The sequence below is a fragment of the Macrobrachium nipponense genome, chromosome 4, assembly GCF_015104395.2.
Source record: "Macrobrachium nipponense isolate FS-2020 chromosome 4, ASM1510439v2, whole genome shotgun sequence".
In the NCBI taxonomy this organism is placed as follows: domain Eukaryota; kingdom Metazoa; phylum Arthropoda; class Malacostraca; order Decapoda; family Palaemonidae; genus Macrobrachium; species Macrobrachium nipponense.
In genome coordinates, this window is record NC_061100.1 from 24,160,482 (window position 1) to 24,182,981 (window position 22,500).

The 22,500-nt window shown below is 36.2% G+C and overlaps 1 protein-coding gene across 1 annotated transcript in view; it reads right to left on the reverse strand.

Annotated features, from left to right (window-relative positions):
• Nucleotides 1-22,500, reverse strand: part of LOC135211302 (uncharacterized) — a 38,586-nt gene that overhangs the window by 3,022 nt on the left and 13,064 nt on the right. The window contains exon 4 of the mRNA XM_064244619.1: nt 20,878-21,015. Coding sequence (XP_064100689.1) covers nt 20,878-21,015 — 138 coding nt within the window. The remainder of the gene's footprint in view (nt 1-20,877; nt 21,016-22,500) is intronic.

The window sequence follows — 22,500 nt, forward strand, 5'->3', positions numbered from 1 at the left end:
TTGTGCGGAACTTTGAGGTATCTGTTACTACTGTTCCTGTCATTTTACGAAACCAAAGGAATGTAACCAAATTTCAGAGAAGAGACAGAAAAGGCGGTAACTCCCTGACATAGGGAGGGCAACGTTTCAACGCTGCCTCTGCTCTGTACTGAGAGGTGAGTGGCGCAGTGTCTGTCTTAATGTTTCATTATGAAAACATCAAGATAGACGGCAGAACTGTCTGCAAAGAGTTAAGGGAGATTTTTGTACTTGTAAGTGTGTATGTGTTTCTTTTTAGAAGTCATTTTTTTTGGGGGGGAGGGGGAACCAAGATGGTGACTCTCTCTCTCTCTCTCTCTCTCTCTCTCTCTCTCTCTCTCTCTTTATTTATTTATTTAGTAGTTGATCTCCTTGTTTGTGTGAGTGCGTGTATGTATATGTGTTTGTGCAATGGTGATGGGGTGAATATGACTGGGAAATGTGTGTGTGTGTGTGAGTGTGTATGTGTCTGTGACTATGTATATAAGTGTGTTTTTTTGTTTTCTTCCAGAATTCTCATTTTTTCACCAAGATGACCAGCACTTATTTTTTCATAGAAGAAAATCTTCTGGTGATGTAGTAGACGTTAATGCGTGTTTGTGTGTGTGTGTCTGTCTGTGTGCCTGTGTGTCTGTGTGTGCGTGTGTATGTGTGTGTGCAATGTCGACCTGGCATCGTCATCCAGAAGCTATAAAAACTTTTAATTGAAAGTACCAAGCTCTGCGGAACCAACTCTTACAGTAAAAGAGACGAGTTCAGTCGGCGGAAGAATTCTAGATTACTCGAGCAGTCTGTCTAAAAAGAGGCGAGACCCGAGACCCTTAAATCCGGGTTAATTCGTTTTATCTTTTCATGTGAATCTTTTTGATTAGATGTGTATTATGTTGGATGCTACCATTAACTTTTTTTTATTATTATTATTTCATAGCGCTCAGTCTTTGTACCATTAATGGTTTTCTATGCAGGTGTATCTGAAATGGGTCATTATTATTATTATTATTATTATTATTATTCTTCCCCTTTGCATACTCGTCCTCACGTCAGTTTTTTCTTGGCTGATGAGTAATATAATTAGAAGATTCCGTGTTCGAATCTAATCATTACTTCAATGTAATAGCACCTAAAAATGTAACACTGAATCACTCCTTTGCTCCTATTCATCGTCGTTCAATTAAACTCAAGACTTCACATAGAGAAGTAAAATGTAAACAAATAATTATATATATATCTACATAACATATATATATATATATATATATATATATATATATATATATATATATATATATATCTAACGAGGGTCAAAATGACCCCCGTCTAAATAAAAGGAGAGAGCTCCTAACAGGAAAGCGTAACCTACCTTTGATGTGATAGTCCCTTCGAATGTCACCTCTGTAGCTAGCTGAAAATCAATTATTAAAACTCTAGGCAAATTCAAACTCCCAAATAGCTAATATGAAAATGAAATAAAATTAATAAAAAAAAAAAAAGAAAAAAAAAATCTCAAAGAAAATCCTCAAATCACTATTACTCTTCCACGAATTCATATTAGATAAGTTCCCCCCTTATCTATTTCTGTCCTACTAATCATTAGTCTTTATCAATTAAAGTCAACACAAGTCTAGAGAATCCATATTTTAAATGGTGACTTCGAAACCATCTGAAAATGAGAATATAATTATCAAACAATGAAATGCCAAAGTTCGTCAATAAATGATTGTCTCACCACACTTCCGTTTCTCTAGCAACTGAACTCAATGTCACTACAAAAGGTATAACTTTTTCAAAGTCTTTTCACTTTACCTTTTCCGATGGATCTTAGCGCCTCCTCGGATCGCCAAAGTCTCTTGTGACCATTACGACAGTTTGTCGTCTAATTGCCCCGTTAATTCCCATATGAGATTATATCTCATTCACTTGTTCTAACTAAACGTACGTATGTACGCCCACCAACAGACGCCTCCTACTGAACACACGAATGCACACATGCTAGTCTTTTCTGTGCGTTTCATCTAGCCCTCGTATTCGGTGACCTGAAATCACCTTTCCTTGCGGTTTACCTCATATCTCTGGAATGCGCTCCCATCTCGTCATCCGTGACCGGTGTGTTTTCGATTTGTGTCTCATATCAGTATCTTGAGGAATTCACTGTTTTGCACCTGTCTCTAACCAGCAAGTGCTAAGGTTATCAACCCCATTTACCTTAATATACATCTTAACATCTGACCAGTGCCTTAACAAATATATGAATTATATATTTCATATATATATATATATATATATATATATATATATATATAGATATATAGATATATATATATATATATATATATGATATATATATATATAGATATACATATATATATATATATATATATATATATATATATATATATATATATATATATATATATAAAATTCTCATCTTCCCAATTGAGTAATCTAAAGTGTCGACATTTGTCATTGTATTTTGATAGCAACATTTAATCAAAATTCCTTTTACGTAGAACGGATACGATCACTGACACGAGTACTGAGAGAGAGAGAGAGAGAGAGAGAGAGAGAGAGAGAGAGAGAGAGAGAGAGAGAGACGTTACATTTTGCTTGATTCTCCATCCGTATCACCACGGCAAATGCTCCGAGGTGTAAGATTGCAGCCAATCACCGCGAGGCGAATCTGATCCATAAAGAAGCGTCCAACAGCAGCAGCATCCGGGAACGAGAAACGCTGAAATGTCAGTCTCGCATTTCCGGTTCCCCCTTTGCATCTTTATATTCTCGTTCGCCTCGTAGTACTGTTGGCGGTTTTTTTTTTGATTTATAATAATATGGATTTTTTTGTATTATGCCAAGCACTGGGGCAACTAAGGCCACTCACTGCTGTAACGAGAAATTGGCAGTAAAAGGTTTGAAAGGTGTAACAGGAGGAAAACCTCAAAGCATTTTGCACTATGAAACAATTGTTAGGAGAGGGTGGACAGTAAGATGGAAGAGGTATTATGCCAAGCACTGGGGCAACTAAGGTCATTCAGAGCTGAAGCGGACATTGACAGTAAAAGGTTTGAAAGGTGTTACAGGAGGAAAACCTCAAAGCAGTGGATAGTAAGATGGAAGCCAGAGAATACGAACGGAGGTACAGTGAAAGGAATGAAAGTAGTCGCAGCTAAGGGCCGAAGGAACGCTGCATAGAACCTTAAGTAAGGCCTACGTTGCACCGAATGAGGTGCACTGACGGTGCTATCCCCCGTACGGGGTACTGTTACCGATGGCTAAGGCGCTTGTATGCCATTCAGATAAATATCAAAGCGCTTTTGGCATTGGATGTGGTTATCGTAAGGAAATCCTTTCCCTTTTTTTATTATTATTATTATTAAATGTTCATCATGAACACTTATTTTTTTTAAACCTTCCACTGTCCCGTGGAGCTTTTCCAAGTATAAAGCACTCCCTTCGGCTTCTTTGAAATAATTAAATGGATTCGTATTCCCTTCGCCTTCTTTGTAAAATAGCTTAAAGAATACCTTCACTTGCGAAGACTCTATCTCACTAATAATTAAGAAAAAAAATTAGTTAAAATTGCCTAGATACCCAAACTGATCACAGAAGCGTCCTCTCTTCTTTGGTCAGTCATGAGGTCCAGACCAGGTTTCCTTATCCCTTAACTTCCACCAACCAACCACCAAATTAGAAGAATATTTTCTTGCTCTAAAGAAGATGGATTTTCAGCGTAGAGAATTATTATTATTATTATTATTATTATTATTATTATTATTATTATTATTATTATTATTATTATTATTATTATTATTATTATTCTTAAAGTGAATGGCAGAATAATTAAGCGAGTTGATTTTATATATTGTTTTTTCTATTTTTCTTACAATCCGCTTCTCTGGCTGAACGATGTTTCTGAGCAACCGGCTAATATTCATATTGGAAATTGCTAAAAATTATTATAAAAATGCATTTTTATCATTTTTAGAAATTCCCAAAATGACTATTGGCCAGTTTTACTCAGAAACATCGCTGAGCCAGAGAAGTGGATTATATAAAAAAAAAAGAAAAAAAAAATCAACTCGCTTTATTCTGCCATTCTCTTTAACAGCATTTTCCTGAAAGAGGGTCTTTTACTAAAATATATTATTATTATTATTATTATTATTATTATTATTATTATTATTATTATTATTATTATTATTATTATTATTATTATTATTCAGCCGCAAGAAAAAACATCAACACAATATGCAGGAAGAGAAGACTTATAAAGTCGAGTGTTTGAAATGCCCACCTGACCTCCAAGGGTCAGGTGGGCAACGTGACCTCGTTCCGATACTCTGGATGCTAGTTCAAATCATCCTGCTACAGGGCATCCGAATTACTTCATATCCTTGCATTTTTGGATCTAAGGCTTTGTAGTGACGAGCGTATCCAAAAAAAGTGTGACGAGTTCGAGAAGTTCTCTCCGTAAATTTTAGCGAAAATATCTTAAAAGCTCTCGAATATTCAAGGAACTTTTTGTTATATTGCTATTGTGTTTTCATAATTGTTATTATCATTACTAGAGCAAACTGTACAATGCTTTTTTCGTCGCCAGCACCGCTTTTAAAACCTTCCTGGCTACCTACCCGAGGTTTTCTCAGTGCATTAACCAGCTGCATAATGACACGCGATTTTTGATCAAAACTTCGTAATGGGAAAACTTGGGGGAACACCGCTCTTAATTCTGAATCGCAGGAAATTAACTTAAGCAGATAACCCCCTCTTTATCAGTCAATTAAACTCCGGGAGAATTCCATGTGAAATTGAATTCCCAAAACGACTTTTGAAGCTTTCTGAATGAAATGGAGCCACATTCGTGATAGTCGCCTTGTGCCACGCTTCTGGTTAGATTTTTATCTCTATCTTTTTTCTCTTTTGGACATTAGGGTTACGTAACTTGTGCCTCTGTTTTGTGTGTCTGTTACTGAGGGTTTTCTGAAAGACATGTCACTCTCTATACCATGTGAGTCACGCATTATGTATGTAATTATGTATCTGTTGGAATCCGTTTTTGTTGAAGCTAGTCAACAAGGAATTTTAAATCTCCATCCTGGATTGTTCCTTGATCTTCTCTCCTTGCTTAAAGAACACGCCGCCCAGAATACCAAACTATAACCCCGCCCCCCTTTCTGTTTTTCTATATAAAGGTCTGTCAACTTCTCATATTCAGGGTGAACTTGAAAATGTAGAATATTTTACGAAAGTACTTGTACCAGGCCCCCAGTTTTTCACTCACCTTTCTACTGTGGATTTAAGGATATATATATATATATTATATATATATATGCGTGTGTGTGTGTATACAGCTTGTCCAAGTTCATGATGGTCTTGCAAGTCATTTGTTTCGTAACAACTTCATGACTGTCCTAGAAGAGATACACCATCATGGACAAAAATAAGAGACAAAATTTCCAAAACAAAGATTCTAAGCTATTCCAATTAGCCATGTGACAAAGATTAGGACCCAGTGGATCTTCACTTGCTTGAGAGAGAGAGAGAGAGAGAGAGAGAGAGAGAGAAGAGAGAGAGTAAGAAATGACCTTGCTCATCAAAAACAAGATGTTGACGTTCTGAAGAAATTTCACTTACAGTATCGGAAGTAGAAAGAGAGAGAGAGAGAGAGAGAGAGAGATAAGTGACGTCAGCAGCTATTCAACAGGGAGGGGAGGAAAAAAAAAGATCCCGAAAATGAAAAAAAGAAAAAAAAATAATAAGAACAACGTCATTGTGATCGAGTCCTCACAAGGGCGCCGCGAAATCCTTGAAGGGAGGACGACATCCTCTTTTGAGGTCCTTCCAATCATGATAGTCAATTAAACTGCAGGAACTTGAAAGGGAAAAAATGGCCGAGAGGAAGAAGAAGAAGAAGTTTGACCGACCGACCGACTGGCTCTTAAAACTGCAGGTGACCGTCCTGAGATAAAAGCCTTTCAAGGTACAGAGAAGAAAGGGGTGTGTGGTGGTTGGTGGTGTGGGGGTGCGGCTCCTGTGGGCTTCGATGCGTCTTGGAAAATTCTTTTTTTCTCGTTCTGCTGTTTTGCTGATAGATTATTGCTTGTTCATCATTAGTCTATCACATATCAGCCAGCTGATAGTCAAGATATACGAATTTTTATTTATATAATAAAAGTCTTGGCCTATAGTTTCAAAGACAATTCTAGATGACGTAGGCTCCCGATTCTGAGACCTGTTACCGGAACCAGAAACTAAAGTGTGTTTGATCACCCCTAGGTAGTCCAAAGTATCGTAATGACAACTCGTTTAATGCATTGCATCATGGGAAATTGCCCTTTTTCCTTCATCAACTTCGTTCGATATTTATCCATTGGCTATTGCTCGTTTTGGGTCTGCTGTTAAAGAGCAGATGTTTTCAAATTATACGTCCCTCTTTCTAGCGTTCACTAAAAATGACAGGTATAATACCTGGATTACTCTGTACTCATGTAATGGCTTATGGGTTATTACTGAGAAGCTGAGAGGTACTAATGGTTCAAAAATGAATAACCTTAGGCTATTCGCTAGTGTATGCAGGGTTACAAATCCAATGAGGTTTTTTTTTAGGATTATTTTTCATCTCTGATACTGCAATGAAGGAAGTAATATCAGTGTCAAGTCCCCTTCTGAAGTCAGGAAAAATAAGTAATCGTGTAATTATAAGAATTTAAGTAGCAATTTGGACTTGTTCTGCTATTGCAAAAGTTGATCCTATTCCTTAAGTTATCTCAAAGTCACTTGTAAAGGACTCTGACTCTCCAGTTCTTCTAATACAACATGAAAATCCAAAACATAAATAAACATCGGTAAGGTTAAATTCTTCATAGGGGAAATCGCTTTATTATTGTCTGTAGATATGTCGGGAAGCTTGAATTTCAAGTCAATGACACCTTTCGCCTTGTTCCATATGAATAGATATGAATAGGATCAATCTGAATAATAATAATAAAATAATAATAATAATAATAATAATAATAATAATAATAATAATAATAATATATACAGCAGAAAGCTTTCGATGACCCGCACACAGTCCTCCCTGTCAATCTAACTATAATTACAAAATGTGGCTTCATAAAAACTTTATTTTTAAATTGTTTGCAAATAGGTTGTTGTTTGAAGATAGGTAGTTGGCTCTTTGATTAATAATAATAATAATAATAATAATAATAATAATAATAATAATATTATGATTTCGATCCCTGCTGTTACAGACTCATCTACACTCCCCTTACAACTCTCATGTCCAGAAGCGAGGTTATTCGCAATGATAAATCTGATAAACATCTCCCCTTTACATATCGCACAAAGAGAGAGAAAAAAAAAAGACCCTCTAACTGAGAGAAAACAATGTCAGCGACGAGTTACCGTCGGTACCTCAACCAATATTGACTTTTATTGCGCCGAGGAGAATTCTCCTCCTCGCCTCCTCTTTTCTTTTCTGCCTCACGTGGCGAACGAAGCCTTGTTAAGCGATATTGGCACGCAAATGCGTCGCGTCTCCTGCGTTGTCGCTGTGGAAATTAGCGTCGGTAATGAAATAGCCTGTAGGTTATTTCCGTCTCGCTTTATGGCGGGCGGGAGTCTCTTCTTTGAGCGTCTTTTGATGGGAAGGGAGAAGCGCCGGTCCTCGGAGCTTCTTCGTACTGTTTCGTTTGCAGATACCGCGTTTTTTTTTTCTTCTTCTTCTTCTTCTTCTTCTTCTTCCTCGCTAACAATTGCGTTCTGTGTCTTGTTAAAAAAAGGGGGAAATGGGGACTCAAGGTAGCGAGAGAGAGAGAGAGAGAGAGAGAGAGAGAGAGAGAGAGAGAATCTTGTAAGTGACAGATCCTTGAAGGCGGATTCAATAAAGAAGCTTCATACTCAAAGATATAAAAAGTAGAAACGTACTTCCTCATGCCATCTACAGAAGCCCCCCCCCCCCCCCACCATTACCCCCAACAACCCCAACCCTTACTAACCCCCAACCTCACTCGAATCCCAACCCTCCGTCCATCACCCCCCCTCCCCCCCACCAACAACCCTCCTTCCTAAGCCATTTACCTCCTGACATGATGGAGTTGCAGCTAGGCGTGGAAAGGGACATATTCTTCTGACATGGAATATAATGATTTACTGCAAATAAAACCTGAATTGCTAGTGTTTATTGAGTTTTTTGGTAATAATCTGCCCCGTGATTCATATACATGATTATTATCATCATTTTTTTTTTTTATCACAGTCCTCCAATTCGACTGGGTGGTATTTATGTTGTGGGGTTCCGGGTTGTATCCTGCCTCCTTAGGAGTCCATTACTTTTCTCACTATGTGCGCTGTTTCTAGGAGCACACTCTTCTGCATGAGTCCTGGAGCTACTTCAGCCTCTAGTTTATCCAGGTTCCTTTGCAGGGATCTTGGGATCGTGCCTAGTGCTCCTATGATTATGGGTACAATTTCCTCTGGCATATCCCATACCCTTCTTATTTCTATTTTCAGGTCTTGATACTTATCCATTTTTTTCCTTTCTTTCTCTTCAACTCTGGTATACCCTGGTATTGCGACATTATTATATTATTATTATTATTATTATTATTATTATTATTATTATTATTATTATTATTATTATTCAGGTCATGATGAATCCTATTCGTATGGATCAAGCCCACCAAAGGGGCCATTGACTTGAAATCTAAGCTTTCAAGGAATATGATGTTCATTTGAAAGAAATAAGAGAAAGTAGTAGAAAAGACAGAAAGAAGAGAGGAGTTATTAGAAGTGAAAAAAAAGTAAAAAATTGTTGAGTAATCCTAAAATGTAAGTAAAGCGAAAGCAGATCTGTTTTAGGGTAGTGATACACTGCATCTTAAATTGAACTTTTTAAGTTCAAGTTGCACGACATCCTCAGGGAGACAGGATAGTTCTGCTTTTCAGAAATTCAGTATAACATACATTCTATAATTATTACTGACGCTCCTGATTGGCTGTTGATAAGCCAGTCACAGGGCTTGAAACTCTCAGTCTTTCTCGAGAGAATTCACATAAGCAGGATGTATGTTCCACCTCTCCTGAGGGATACGTCTTTCATCAGTATCACACAGGAGAGGTGGAATATGCATCCTGTCTATGTGAACTATCGCGAGAGACTGAGAGTTTCCAACCGTGTGATTGGCTTATAAACAGCCAATCAGCAGCGTCGTAAGGGACTGGTCTAGACATTACATGCACGGGTAATGTGAATCTACTATGGTAACCAAGTCCTATGGTTTTTTTAATACTTTTGAAGAGTTATTTAGTATTTTCACTCAGGCTGAAGAGCCTGAAACATTGTGTTTCCTCTCTTGCTATCTAATTACCAAGTTAACTCCAGTAACGAGTTTAAGTTTCTCATTCAAATCCCCACCTGCTGCTACAGACCTTAATGCTCTTAATGAGCCATCTTCCAAAGTAATGATATTTCTTTCAAGCCGAAGAGATAAATCCTAACTAATTGGTATGCCGTTGGTAGTACTCAAGTAACAAACTTTGATCTGATAAACTAGTATTAATTGATTATATTTCAGCATATATAGTATGCAGGTGTATATATATGTATATATGCTTAAAAAATTACAGTAAATGCACGTGACTTCATTAGATAAGCAAATACCACAGGAAAATGACAGGCAGAAATCCTAGCGCTTTCGTCTTTACTAAGATAATGTCTTAGTAAAGACGAAAACGCCTGGATTTCTGCCTATCATTTTCCTGTGCTATTCGCTTATATATATGTATATATATATATATATATATATATATATATATATATATATATATATATATATATATATTATAATATATATATATATTTTCTGATTCACATCGAAATAGAGCGTACATCTTTAGACTGAAAGGCAAGTCTTAGGTGCAGGAGGATCTACCAGGTTCCAACTTCCTTGATGACTTGTTTGAGTCAGTTGCTAGCGCCCTGGCCTGAAAGACCTAGGTTCGATCCCGACGTGAGTCAGAAATTTATTCCGGTTACGCGCGTGATCGTGTGTCGTACATGTTCAAAAATATATATCATATATATATATATATATATATATATATATATATATATATATATATATATATATATATATATACATATATATAAACTTGTAATTATTCCTCAAAGTCCCGTCCGAGAAATAGATATTGTCTCTAATGTACTGATTACTCTTTCTTAATATCCCTACCTTGACACGCCTGTGGGTGGATCTGCAGTCTCATACGGCTGTGTGTATGTTCGTCAGTACACTCTCTGTAGTACATATATCTGTGACTTCTAATAAGTCCTTCGTCAATGGCTTGGAAATAAAGTCGAAACCGGTCGGGACCTGCACCCCGACTTTTATTTTTCACCTGTGGATATGTGTGACAATATATATATATATATATATATATATATATATATATATAATATATATATATATATATATAGATATATATATATATATATAATGTATATATTATATAAAATATATATATAATATATATATATATATATATATATCTACTAATATATATATATATTTTACACTGTGTTTTTAAGTACAATTTCCAAAGATAACAAAACTGCATTGGCTGTCGTTTTAAAATCTCCATTCTTTCATGTGATTTTTATATATATTTCCAAATAACCTTTAACACTCAATGAATTAACGATGCCATTCGACCAGTGCAGTTACATACATTAGGATTATTCCACCGGATGAGAGAACTTAACGACAGAAAACAAAAACCTCGACGCTTTCACGAAATCGAAATGAAATACATTTCCACGACCGAGTGTCTTACGTTGTCACACAACTCACTGAGCAAGGATAATGATATCAATTCGTATCATAACGGAAGAGTGGTAATCCCTCGTCTAGACTAATCTGTGAGTCGTTTTTTTACCAAATGTTCTCACTTTTTTTTAAAAATCCGGAGAGAAGCGTAGATCCCCGGCAATCTTTATCGGCTCGAGAATCCGACTAATCCCTGATTACCTTTGAGTTCCTCTCTGACAAATCCTACACATTCTCCGTTGATGAGGAGACGCTCAAGAGATTTTATTTGGCTTAAGTGAATGAAATGGCTTTTTATTTTATTTCCTAAGGCTTGTAAGTTCCATAAAATTTCATATATTCTTCACTTATTTTGTCATTTAAGCTTTTTTCTTTTTCTTTTTTTTTTGGCAAGTGATGATGGTTTTAATCTGTCAATTCTTTTCCTTTTTCATAATATTTACTATTTCTTCACTTATTTTAGTATGTAAACTTTTTTCTTTTTATCTTTTTTTTTTGGCAAGTGATAATGGTTTTAACCTGTCAAATCCTTTTCTTTTTCATCATAAGATTTACTATTTTCTTCACTTAATTTGTCATGTAAGCCTTCTTTATTTATTTATTTTTTTATTTTATTTATTTTTTTTTTTGACAATGATAATGGTTGTGAATGATCAAGACTTTTCCTTATCCAGTAAATAAATATTATCACCACTTCCGTATAACCAGGTAGCCATAGTTTCCAGACAAATGCTGCAAATTGACATCTCCCCAACGTCACTGACAAGACTTGAAACGTTACCATTGTTTCGACCGACATGCTCATTTCCTCCGGTTAATTATAATCTCCCGCAACTTAATCATCTCTTAGAGAATAATGAGTATGACATCTTCCAGTGCTCAGCCACTGTGAGACTCCGGACTTTATGCTGGGAAGAATACGTAACCTGTGATTCATGAATCAATGATCACATTCGTCCATTAGCGGAATTTGGGATGAGTCTCTGAGCCACAGGTGTTTTGTGTTCATTCATTAATTCACCCTCTTCTTTTTGCGTTTACGCTTTAATTGGGTTATTAAGGTTAACTCAGAGATGTTCGGGAGTAACTCAGAGGAAAATTGAGAAGGAAAGATGGCGTCCTCTACGTGGAGGAGATCCGAATACTCAACTCATAAGAGATTTATGATGAAAGTACCTCCCACCATCCAGTACACAAAATGCTGAAAAGGGAGAGTTAGAGAGGTTGGAAAGCACGGATGGAAAAAGCAAGTGGGAATGGAGGTAAAGTAAAATACTAAATGATGAGAGCAAAAATACCTTCTAGTAATAACTACAGTGTGCCACGTGAGATGCGTTATGGCATTTCCCCCCCTACTGGGTTAGGTAGTTACTGCAATATAAGTATAATCTTTTATCCTCTGTGAAAGATTATATATATTTTTACCTTTTCTACAATCCTTCGAAACGCTTCCTTTGTAGGATACAGTTATTATTTCCAAATGTCACTCAATCCAGAATAACAGGATAAGCATTTGGACTGGCTCTTGAAACAATGACACTTCATTATATCCTCAGAAATCTTGACAATGCTTTTTCGAATAACTAAGAACTAAATATAACAGTTCATCTCCCTCAGCAATATGGGTTTTCATTTTGCATCTGCTTTGCAATTTCCCATGTACCGATTTAACTATCCCTTTCTTAGAAACTGACTCACTTCGTATCAACACAGTCAGCATCTTTTCTGTTAGAATTCTCACTATAATTAATCAAAATCGAAAGGCGAAATCTAAAAGAATATCCATATAAGTACACGGATGTCCCCGAAAGATCTACACAGAGACAGACGGAGGGACTTTGTAGTGAACTCTTCCCTAATTACGGCAGTAATGGATACAGGTGTATCCTTCATCAAGACATTAAATAAAGCTACGTCCTCTCGTCGTCAACCCTCTTCTCTTCATTCAATAGGATTCCGTTGGGACCCCCTTTTACTTAATTAAAACTCCAGAGGGGGCTGGAGAGAGAGAGAGAGAGAGAGAGAGAGAGAGAGAGATAGGCTGTCTGTTCACTTGCTTCAAGATCGTGTGTATTCATTTCCTATTTCGTAGAATGTAGAGAGCTCCCCTTTTTGTCTTTGTTTCTGTATTGTTGTAGTTTAGCAGGTGAATATCATCGATGTGAGGAGAATGAATTATACTTCATTCAAATGAAAAGCCTATAAGTAATCAAAGGTAATGGGGGGAAAATCCCTGTAGAGGAAAATCACCCCAAGGACATGAGACAAGAGAAATCCCCTATGGCCATAAGCTCCATAAACAAAATCCCCCACGGACATCAGCCGAAAAACAAAATCCCTTAACACAGAATCCCCTGGGACAAAATTCCCCATGGACATAAGCCCATAAAACAAAAATCCCTTAACATAGAATCCCCTGGGACAAAATCCCCCATGGACATAAGCCCAAAAAACAAAAATCCCTGAACACAGAATCCCCTGGGACAAAATCCACCATGGACATAAGCCCATAAAACAAATTCCCTTAACATAGAATCCCCTGGAACAAAATCCCCCATGGACATACGCCCATAAAACAAATTCCCTTAACATAGAATCCCCTGGGATAAAATCCCCCATGGACATAAGCACAAAAAACTAATTCCCTCAACACAGAATCCCCTGGGACAAAATACCCCATGGACATAAGCCCATAAAACAAATTCCCTTAACATAGAAGCCCCTGGGGAAAAAATCCCCCGTGGACATAAGCCCAAAAAACAAAATCCCTTAACACAGAATCCCCTTAGACAAACTCCCCCGCAGAATAATTGTCAAAAACAAAATCCTCTCAGACACGGGCTGATCTGGGAGCAAGAGCCCGTGCCGGCATACAGTAACCAGCTTATTCTCCCAAACAACAAATCCCTTTAGGACACAATCCCTCAGAACCATATACCTCTTTAAAAGAAAATACAATCATTTTCACGCCCTAATGTATTTTGAATAGAAACACTCAGATTAAGTGTTTAATACACTACAGGTCACCGTAACGAAATGAGAAAGACTAAATTATGTCACACATATCGTTTAGTAACTATATACCTCGTTTTGAACATGAAACCTTCTCTCGCCTTTTTACCTAAATGAGATAAAACATTAAGCCTAAAAAATGACAAAAACAGCAAATCTAAAAATAACTATTATACAACCCTGCTCTCCCTCCTTGAATAAGAAGATTCCTGCAAACAAATGAAAGCAAAATTCTAGCGGTAGCAATAAGTAAACCTTAGAAAAAAAAATGAAAATCCTTACGAAAGAGTGGAGAAGTAAAATTAAAAACAGAGGAAGCACTACGGTCGAAGCAATGACCCAGTTACAAGAAAAATAAAGGCTCTCTCTCCAGCGGTTCGCCTGCAGACAATGGAGACGATGCAACAACAGATGTTATTGGCTATCTCCAAGCTGCGTTCGAAAGCAAGCAACTTGGCGAGCTTGATCTGCGTCTCGAATGCATATTCCTGCGACTTGGCGTTTATAAATGAAAAAACTCCTTTATAAACTCCCAATAAATTATTCAGGAATACATATACGTTGTTTGTAGAGTTTACAGGCAAACGTACACTAATTATGGGGACCCTCTGACAATTTTGTTCGTGGTTTCGGACGCGTGTTTACAGAGGATTTACCTCGACGAGGACAATGAACAGATTCCGTGCGCGATAATGAGCGATGTGAAGTGGAGGCAGTCATTCATTTAGTTGCCTTCCTCCTGAGGATTTTAATAAACCCTTTTTAATAAGAGTACCTGAGAATTTGAAAAGGTAATAGGGGTGGGAAGAAGAAGAAGAAGAAGAAAAAGAAGAGGAGGAAGTGGAAAGAGAGAGAGAGAGAGAGAGAGAGAGAGAGAAACCCTGTTAAAACATACCACAGACTGAAATATAATACAGACGAAAACAATCATAGAAATTAGTTAAAAATAATTCACTAACATGAACTGTGCAAACGTAAACAACACCTCAGTGATGTTAATTCATTTTCCAATTTATAAATGAAACGTGTATCATGAAAGACATTTTCAAAGAATACTATATAAAAGGTTCTTTAATCAGTTATTTAATACTCAAACTCGCACTGCGAGTAGACCTATGGCATTTATAACCAAGATTAATCAAATCAGTAGGAAGGAGTTTTTTTTATATATATACAAGACGAAAAGAAAATAAAACACAATCAAGAACAGTCAAGAATGCGTGGAAGCAAATGAAGATAGGACTTGAGATGAGTGATGCTTAGTCTCTGATTTATCTCAGAGTCTGGCTCCATTTATCGTAAAATGCTATCAGCAAGTGCTGACACTGCTGATTAACTAGACATGTTTAAAACAAAATTACTACTGGAACTATAGAAAACGACATGGCTCCAACCAGAACGTACCTTAAAATGAAATGAAAATAAGCGTATCTGAGATTATAAGCGCAATTTCTTAAGATGCCAACACATTTAGAATTCTGATCGTGATATCCATCGTTCTTAAGGATTATTTTCTATGCTGATCTGGCCTCGATGTTAATAGACAGTGGGAGAAATATAGTAAACGAGGTGAGATTAACTCGGACTTCCCTACCAGACACGAAACCAGTCTGCAGGAAAAAAGAAAAAAAACTAAGCTGGGCTCCCTTCTTGTTCAGAATACCAATGAGGCAGTTGAAAATAAAAATATGGCATTTATGTTCATTTGGAGACATGATGACAAGATAATGCAACTGCTCCATATGCGTAAAAAAAGTCTCTTCGCCTGAAAAGGACGATTGGAGTCAGAAAAGACAATAGCCACTGAATTATTGTATAATTCACATATGTTGTACATGTACACATACGCTGTGTACGTTACGAACATTTTCCGGTGTATCATATTATACCACGTTGCTTATATGGGCCGCTCGACCTAATTCCAAATGGAAATTACGGAGAATTAAACTTCACCCTGACACAGGCATGGATGCTGAACTACGCATTTATTATCCCTACCCCAACCCAACCTCCACCCCCGACCCACCCAACCCCTTTATACCAACCCCAGAATCAACAACCTCCCACCCGCTACCCAGACCCACCAATTCACTTCCCAATTAAAATGTGACTGCAAAAAAAAAAAAAAAGATGACTCGTTGAAATAATATTTATGCGATTTCATGAAATGGGTTCTAACTCATTTTTCCAGTTACTGAAGACCTTCGTAATGAGTTAATGGACGCACTTCATTTAGGGGAAAACTGTAATATCTTTTCATTGCGACCAAAAAACCGACAATATTCAGCTGATATTTGCATCGAATGTGGCTTTCAGTTCGCGTTCATCCGGCTATGCTGTATAAACGAAAGACTAGTAACGATCTTCTGTCACTGTACTAAATACTTCATCCTTTTACAGAAAATGAGAAAATTATGAAAGCAAAGGGTAATGGAACAGTGTATAAAGAAAATCGAAAACGAAAATAAATCAGATAATAGAAAACGAAAATAAATCAGAAAATCGAAAACTAAAATAAATCAGAAAATCGAAAACGAAAATAAATCAGAAAATCGAAAACGAAAATAAATCAGAAAAACGAAAACGAAAATAAACAGAAAATCGAAAGCTAAAATAAATCAGAAAATCGAAAACTAAAATAAATCAGAAAATCGAAAACGAAAATAAATCCAAGCCTACAGACACGTCTATGCATGGGTTTGTAAATAGAGGCCCTTCAACGAAAGGCGAGCATCGGTTTTTAAATTATGTCGCTGCATTAGATACGTATTCTTTTCCAGAAATGAGAATATGATGAAGGCAAAGGATAATGGAACAGTATATGATGAGAAACGAAAAAAGAATACAGAAATTCATGTCTACTACGATAAAAGAGAGAGAGAGAGAGAGAGAGAGAGAGACCTTACCTTACCTTACAGACCTTACAGTTCGTTCGGGTTGCCCCAGGTCCCTCAGTGTGAGGCACCTCTAATGTCTACCAGAGAGTTGCTAGTACATCTTCCGGTATATTTTGCATCTTCCAATCTTGGATGGTCTGGGATGCAGTTTAGATATTTGTCGAGCTTATTCTTAAACACATCTACGCTCACTCCTGATATATTCCTCAGATGAGCTGGCAACGCATTGAATAGACGCTGCATTATCGATGCTGGTGCGTAGTGGATTAATGTCCTGTGTGCTTTCCTTATTTTTCCTGGTATAGTTTTGGGCACTATTAATCTACCTCTGCTTGCTCTTTCTGACATTTTTAGTTCCATGATGTTTTCGGCAATTCCTTCTATCTGTTTCCATGCCTGAATTATCATGTAGCGTTCTCTTCTCTCGATATATATAATTTTAAGGATTGTAGTCTTTCCCAGTAGTCAAGGTCCTTAACTTCTTCTATTCTAGCTGTAAAGAACCTTTGTACACTCTCTATTTGTGCAATATCCTTTTGATAGTGTGGGTACCATATCATATTGCAATATTCAAGTGGACTACGAACATATGTTTTATAAAGCATAATAATGTGTTCAGCTTTCTGTTTTGAAGTCCCGCCGTAACAACATTCCCATTTTCGCTTTACATTTTGCCAATAGAATTGCTATTTGATCATTGCATAACATGTTCCTATTCATCATCACACCAAGGTCTTCAACTGCTTCCTTATTTGTGATTGTCTCATTATTAGGTCCCCTATATGCATATAGCTTTCCTTCTCTATCTCCATAATTTATTGATTCAAATTTATCATAGTTAAATACCATCCTATTTACCTCTGCCCAATCATATACTTTGTTAAGGTCTCTTTGTAGAGCGTTCCTACTTCATCACAAGTAATTTCTCTACTTATTCTTGTGTCATCAGCGAAGCCACTCACTACCGAATCCTTAACATTACTGTCTATGTCTTCAATCATAATAACAAACAGTATTGCAGCTAACACCGTACCTTGTGACACACCGGATATTACCTTGGCTTCATCCGATTTCTCATCGTTTGCAATAAGTATCTGATTTCTGTTGTGTAAAAATTCTTTTAACCATCTTCCTACTTTATCCACGATATTGTGTTCGCTAATATATTATGGTCTACCATGTCAAAAGCTTTTGCAAAGTCTAGATAAACCACATCTGTTTCATTTCCACTTTTCATATTTTTGAATATGTTCTCACGGTGGACTAACAGTTGGGTTTGTGTACTTTTTCCGGGTACGAAACCATGTTGTCCTATATTAAACAAGTTATTTTTTATTAAATGTTTCATAATATTTTTCTTCATTACCCTTTCATGCACTTTCATAATATGTGATGTTAGACTCACAGGCCTATAATTACTTGCCCTAGTCTTGATCCACTTTTGAAAGTAGGGGTGATATATGCTAATTTGTGCTCATCATAAATCTTGACTGTATCTACACTTTATTTTAATAATATTGCAAGTGGCTTTGCGTTAGAATGAACTACTTTCTTTAACAAAATAGCAGGAACTCCATCAGGCCCTGCTGCAGCTCCATTTTTAATTTCATGAATAGCCTGCACAATATCAGCTTCATTAATTTCTATGTCAGCTAAATATTCACTATTTTCGTCCCTTACTTCTATATCATTATCTTCATTATCTATTCTAGGGGTGAATTCTCTCTTATATCATTCTGCCAGTATGTTGCAAATTTCCTTTTTTTCATTCGTTAATCTCCCTTCAATTCCTAGAGGGCCTATTTCTATTCTTCTTTTATTCATCTTTTTCACGTACAAGTATAATAGTTTGGGGTTTTGCTTGATATTTACATGGGTTTTTTCTTCTAAGTCCCGTTTTTCATTTTCTTTTGATTGTATAATCTTTTGTTCTGCATTTTCTATCTTACTTTTTAGTTCTATAACTTTCCATGCATTTTTTCCTTTTTCTTTTGCAAGACCTTTTTTCCACTTTCTGATTTTCTGGAACAAGATCCTTCTGTCTCTTGGTATGCATGACTGATGTTTACTTTTCTTCTTAAGTATATATCTATCCACTATTTTCTCTAATATTTTATATAATATCTCCGTATTTATCCTTATATCATCACTTACGAAAATGTTATCCCAATCTTTGTTTAATTCTTCATTTATTTCTGACCATTTTATATTTTTACTGTAGAAGTTGTATTTTCCATATCCTTCCCACTTTTTCATTTCTTGCTTATCTCTGTTTTCACTTGCTTTGGAATGGACTGTTAATTCTATGACATTATGGTCTGAAATACTTGCATTTTAAACTATTATTTCTTTAACATAATTCATCTCGTTCACAAATACTAGGTCTAAAGTATTTTCCTTTCTTGTTGGCAGGTGATTTATTTGTTGAATGTTGTATTCTAGTAGCATATCTAATAGCTTTTCGAATTGCCTCTTATCTTCTGCACTACTATTACTCTCTTTTTTATATGTATAAGTACAACCACAATCTCCTATTCGTTCTTTCCAGTCTACGAAAGGAAAGTTGAAGTCTTCAGATAGGAGAATAGTCCAGTCCTTGTGAATTCTACATCTATCATCCAATTTTTCTATTATTAAGTCAAACTCTTTAGTATTAGGAGATCTATTTATTACTATGTTCATTAATTTTTCAGATTCAAATTCTACCGCTATTAGTTCACATTCTGAGTTACTATATTTCTCATATATTTTTCCTTGTTTTTGTCTTTCCCATATATTGCGGTTCCCCCTTGATTCCTATTTTTTCTATCTGATCTATAAGTTTGGAACCCTTTTATTTGATCATCATTCCCAGTCTCTTGGGAATACCAGATTTCACTTATATTCATTATATCTATTTTCTTTTCAATTTGGGTTAGTTCTTCTAAGTACTCTATTTTTCTTTTTGAGTTACTCGTAACTAGACCCTGCGCATTCATCACTATGATGGTTTGCATGTTTTCTCCTTCATTTAATATTGGCAGTAATAAGGATTTTCCCATGTCTCTTTCCTGTTCTGGTATGTTGTTCTTTTTTTCATTTCCAGAAATTCTGACATTAAAAAATCCAACTTTTCCATAATATTTGATCTTCCTTCATCATAATTATTCATTCATTTTGTGTCTGAATCTGCAATTTTCTCCGTTTCTGCAATATCCTCTTGCATAATAAATACAGTTATTATCTCTTGAGTAGAATTTTGGAGCTGATGCTTTGAAATTTTTTGCTGACATCTCTGCATATTCTCGTTGATGGCTTGCTTTTCCTTTTACCTGATCTTTCTTTCCTTCCTTCTTTATTTGTTTCTTTCTTTATTTTGGATTTTATTACTTGATTGATTATTTATTTGATAATGATTCATGGCTACAGGGTGCATATATTTACATTTTTTGTCGAACTTACATCCTTTTCCTTCTTTTAGGTTTTTGCATATTTTTGGATGCAGATCTCTGCAATCATCCTCATAGCCATCTAGGTATGCACATTTACCATATATTTCATAGTTGTGACATACCTTAGGATGTTTGTAGTAACATCTTTCTCCAAATCTGCAATTCCCTCTTTTCAAAAGGTTGCAGACTTTGTATTTTTTGTCTATTTTTTCCTCTTTCCCGAGAGAGAGAGAGAGAGAGAGAGAGAGAGAGAGAGAGAGAGAGAGAGAATTTTTTTTATCCATAGCAGTGCTAATGGTTCACGCAAGTATTTGCCAACAACACAATATTTCTGGTCTCTTTAGAAAGAATTCTAACAGATCATTCATTGCTTTCAGCAGAAAGACCTCTTTATCTATTTATCTGTATTTTTATTTTTTTTATTTTTAGTATTTGCTCTCTCAGACTTAATACTCTCGATGACATTTATTCGTGTAATTATTTCAACAATGACACGCATAGAAAATCTATCTTTTAAATACCCAATTCTTCTTACCTAAACGTACGAAATATTTTACGAACTGCTTTGCGCACACAAAATTCGACTCTATTATTCAGTCTTAGAGAAATCTATGGTAACGGGGTTAATCTAAGCTTGATCCGTCGTTTTCTTCTCTGAATGCTCGACTAATGTACGTCACTTTTAAATCTCACTTTCGTCAGCTGATCCGCTGTCATGGTCGCTAGCGTTCGTGACATGCTGCTCAGATATCGAGAGTTCGCGCCTCCCCCAAGGCCATAAAAAAATCACTGGCTCCGTTTCATCATCAGTTAATTGCCGCAGCTTCTGGTCTGCGGTGGCAGATTGAAACAAACATTCTTTGGAAGCTTGAATTTCAAGTCAGTGGCCCGTTTTGGTCTACTTGTGAATATGTTTCATCTACCGAAATTATAAAAAAAAAATAGTAAATATTATTTTCTAACTCCATACAAGCCTTCTCTATTGATGATATTCATATCCTTAGAATAATATGCAGGAATTCCTCAAGACATTCAGTAAAGTATATTGGCGCCATTTTGTAGCTCGATACAAGCTTTCTCTATTGATGGTATTCATATTTTGTTAATAACATTCAGGAATTCCTCAAGACATTCGGTAAAGTATATAAACGTCATTCTTCCAGATTTTAACAATCAGTTACCTCACTCTCTCTTCATCATCTTCGGAACAGATAAGAAAAACAACCTGTAACTATCATGGTGACACACGATAGAGGCTGCACAAGCTTAATTGTGTATCAATTACTGCCAACAGCGTCAGCTTTCGAGATATAGTCTGATTGAGATAAGCGGAGTAGCATCATCACTGCCTTGCCAATTATTACGCTTCCTGGAAAATTCGATCTGACCTACATAGACAGTAACTGAAACTTCACAGTCAATTGTATCTGTTTTCGTCGTCACTGTAACTCACTGATGCGTTAATTTCTTGCAAATTTTTTTTTTATTTTTAGTTCGTCTTTATTTTTATTTTCAGTTAATGTGTCCTTACGATACTAAATTATAAACAAGTTTGAATTATTTGATGTACCACAGATGGGAAATAAATCATTGATTATACAACAACACCCAGGTTGTCAGTCGGTTTTTACAATCTGTGTATGTCAGATACCTGACATGTCAGATTGTTAAAAACACAAAAACAGAAGCAATAACAAAAACAAAAAACACTAAAGCACACGAACCCACAAAAACAAAAAAAACAAAAAAAAAATTTCCTTTGCAACAACAACCCTTTAATCGGTTTACCTATTGCCCCCCCCCCCCCAAAAAAAAAAAAAAAAAGCGAAAGCTTTCGCAAAAGAGAATTGAGGGTCAAAATGAGTAAAAGTAAAAAAAGAAAAAGAAAAAAAAAAGAAATAGAAACCAGGAAAATAAAGCAGTGCGCGAACGTTTATATGAATGATGTCTGGATGATGGATGATTGCAACGCGGCTGATTTGCCTTAGTGTCTGGGAGTGAATACTTCGGATGATGGCGGGATGAGGGAAGAGGTAAATCACGAAATATCTGAAGCCAGGAAGGTAGCTGGACCTTTGCGAAAGAGTGGGAAATACGCAAACCTTTATACGGATGTTATTTTCCGGTCATTCGCTAAAGTGGTACTTGGGAGTTTCTTTGCTGGCGTGTCTCCAAAATAAAAAATCACAGAGAAAGCTGCTGGAATATATCAGATCCTGTATCTGACTAGGCAAAGTCCTCGTCTTTTGACTGTTATTGGTACGGTGTTATAAGAACATGTCTATTTTAAAGCCAGTATAGTGAGCGTATAACTGA